Here is a 2933-nt window from a genome sequence, read left to right as displayed (position 1 = left end):
GATCTAATGCTAAGACATGAATAATGTTAGCTACTGAGGCTGAGACAGGGGCAATGTTAGCAACTGAGACTGAGACCGAGGCATAGGTAATGTCTGAATCCCGATCAAGGTATGGAAGATATTGGGATTTGATGCTGAGACAGACGATATCATGATCCGATACTGAGGCAAAGAGGATGTTGGGTTCCGATGCTGAGACAGGAATGATGTTAGCAACTGAAGCTAACTCTTAGTAGCTATTTTATCTTCGAGCAAATTCTATTCCTTAAAATGAGTGTGCTGAGTACGTTCAATGAAACTCTTTATCTACTGAGTGTTATTCCCTCTGGGTCAAGTTTAACCTACCTTAATTTTGACTAACATCTCATCACAACTCTTGATCACACAGGACATGGGGATTTCAAGATTCTACCACATCACTAAGTAAATTTAACTCTAAGTGCTATGTAAATTAACTAATGATATTTAAACAAAATAATCTTATTCTCCATAGGCAATTCCCAGTGGACGCATGTTTTCTAGAAAAGAAGTATCTTCTATTCTCTATCCATTTTACGATAGTTATAAATTAATGTATAATTTATCTCTTTTCATATAATTTAGAGCTATAAATTAATGTATAATTTATCTATTTTCACATAATTTAGAGATGAACGGTAAAAAGCGTCACCGTAATCAACATACAGTATTCTCCGATCCTTTACATAATGGAATGATGGAAAATGTTTTAATTCTCAAATATGAATACACTTGAGTCATGCATGTACGCGTATAGTAAGGAACGTAGAAGTAGACGGTAGTTGGCCGGCGCCGTCAACCATGGAAGAAACCAAAGTCTTGAAATGGCAGGCGCTGTAGAGAAGGTGGCAAATTTTGCAGAAGCGCGCTAGGGTTTAAATCCCCTCTCTGGCTAAATTTGTCATCGTCGTCATCCAACCGTTGCAGTACTTGTTGCATCATCAGGTCATGGCAAAAGCTCGCCGGCATCACCTGAGAAGGCGGCGGCAGCGGCTGCGGCGACGGCAAGAAGTGCCCGCTCCCCCTCAGCGTGGTGGGGCAGTTATGAGTGTGTCTGCCTTCGTAGGTTGTTATCACGATTGATGGATTCTGGTAGCACCTCTCCACCCTTTTCTTTACGGGGCACTTCTGCGTTGTGCAACGGTAGTAGCTCCTGAAATTAAATTAAAACAATTGAATTAATTAGAAAGATTTTTAATTATTAATTAATTATAATTTACACAGATATATAATTGACGATCGACCTTGGGTAAGGGCTGTTCTTCACCGCTTTCTGACCATACTTCCTCCAACGGTAGCCGTCTTCCAGATGATCAACTTCGCTCTGGGTAACGAAGGCAAAACTTGGATCTCTTGCTCGCTTCTCGCCTTTCTTCTTCGGCTTGTCCCTAAATTTCACATAACGAATTATATATAATTAAACAGATCAGGAAGATTAATTAACATATATTGTTAAAAGAATTATTATCGATGAATGCAATTAATTCAATCTATTTAATTTGGATCCAAATAAATAGCTATAGGAATTGTAATTTATTTTAAAATCTGATTCACTTGAAGCAAATTAAGGGAGAAATTATAGAGAGAAATAATTAACGTGACTCACAATTTCTTAGACATATCGCCCTGATCTGTATCCACCTCCTCTGGCTGTTGCTTCACCTCCTCTTGATCCGGCTTCAAGTGCTCCTCCTCGCCGGCGCCGGCCTCAGTGGACGAAGAAGAAGTAGATGAGTTAGGCGTTAGCGGAGTCGAAGCTCCGCCACCGCAGCCCAGCGTCGTCGGAGGAGGAGGAGGAGGAATATTACTGGCTGCACTCAAGGTGTTAACATCCAACATCAGATCAGAACCAACCGTCCCCACTGCCGCCGGCGGCTCCCAAGAGGATGATGATAAGCCAAAATCACTAGAAGCCGCCGCCGCCATGTAGTCGACCATCGAGCTCCGTAACAAGTCGGTGATGCTCAAGAACGACGTCGTCGTCGACGGTGCTGCTGCCAGCTGCGGCGCATCGTGGTACTCATAATAAGCACCGCCACCGGGAGCTCCGGATGACGGCTTGTGGTCGATGAACGGAAAGGGTTCATCGTGGAAAATGAAGTTGTAGTGCTCCGGCCGGTGATCTTGATCGCCAGACATGGAGATCTGAGCTCTTGGATGGATCCGCAGAGACGGGTGAAGCTGTGGCCTTATTTATATATATATATGTGATTATTTTTATTGCTTTTAATGATTTTTCTCATATAACAATAATATAATAAAAAAACATTTGCCCTTTACTGAATTTTTCGGACTTTTTTTGAAATGCCTCCCAGAAATTTACAATCATCAAACTACCCCCTTATGTTTTAATTTAAATGGACTTGGCAACTTGTATTTCGTGTTGCAATCTTATACCATGACATAAGTTTCAAAATTGATCCATTGACTTTAGGATGATATAACATTTCTAGTCAATAAAAAGTTTTTTTAATTCTGTGGGCAAAAATTATTCAATTTTTTATCAAATTATGTTTAAAAAAATAAATATATCCTAATTTTAAAATTATTAAATTACATTACCTATCCAATTTTACTTTTACCCTGATTAGTATTCCTAGTTGACTATTACCATTATAACAATCCCATTATTCTTTAAAAAAAACTGACTCTTATTTAAAAAATTATTACTTTAAATATATTAAATATATTATATCAAATATTATAGGTGATCCGGCAGTAAGGACGGGAGACCCCTTTGAGGGAAGTCAATGACACTTAGAGGTCAAAAGTCAAAGACAATATGGAGTTCGGCCGATCGGGTAAGGATCGGGTCAACCAGCCGAACAGGTCTGAATCAAAGACAACCCGGCGGGGAGTCGGGTTTCCGACGCTCATGATGAACAAAGGTCGCTGGCCGAGCGGGTAGCCCGCTC

The 2933-nt window shown here is 40.3% G+C and overlaps 1 protein-coding gene across 1 annotated transcript; it reads right to left on the bottom strand.

Moving 5' to 3' along the window:
- Positions 1 to 705: 705 nt before the first annotated feature.
- On the bottom strand, positions 706 to 2185 carry LOC122012888 (WRKY transcription factor 28-like). Its single transcript, XM_042569549.1, has 3 exons — positions 1625 to 2185; positions 1263 to 1406; positions 706 to 1171 (listed from the first exon to the last, which is right to left on the bottom strand). The coding sequence occupies exons 1-3, from the start codon at positions 2155 to 2157 to the stop codon at positions 814 to 816; spliced, it is 1035 nt and encodes a 344-aa protein (XP_042425483.1). The 5' UTR covers positions 2158 to 2185; the 3' UTR covers positions 706 to 813.
- Between the last annotated feature and the right edge of the window lie 748 nt (positions 2186 to 2933).

The sequence above is a fragment of the Zingiber officinale genome, chromosome 8A (genome assembly GCF_018446385.1).
Source record: "Zingiber officinale cultivar Zhangliang chromosome 8A, Zo_v1.1, whole genome shotgun sequence".
Lineage (NCBI taxonomy): Eukaryota > Viridiplantae > Streptophyta > Magnoliopsida > Zingiberales > Zingiberaceae > Zingiber > Zingiber officinale.
The sequence above is the reverse complement of the archived record's forward strand: the minus strand, read 5'-3'. Positions and strand labels throughout refer to the sequence as shown.

Excerpts from the sequence above, each read along its gene's own strand:
- LOC122012888 (XM_042569549.1), bottom strand. The coding sequence starts at position 2,157 with ATGTCTGGCGATCAAGATCACCGGCCGGAGCACTACAACTTCATTTTC. Across the intron at positions 1,407-1,624 it reads GGCGATATGTCTAAGAAATT|GGACAAGCCGAAGAAGAAAG; the intron begins GTGAGTCACGTT and ends TGTGAAATTTAG. Across the intron at positions 1,172-1,262 it reads AAGAACAGCCCTTACCCAAG|GAGCTACTACCGTTGCACAA; the intron begins GTCGATCGTCAA and ends ATTTAATTTCAG.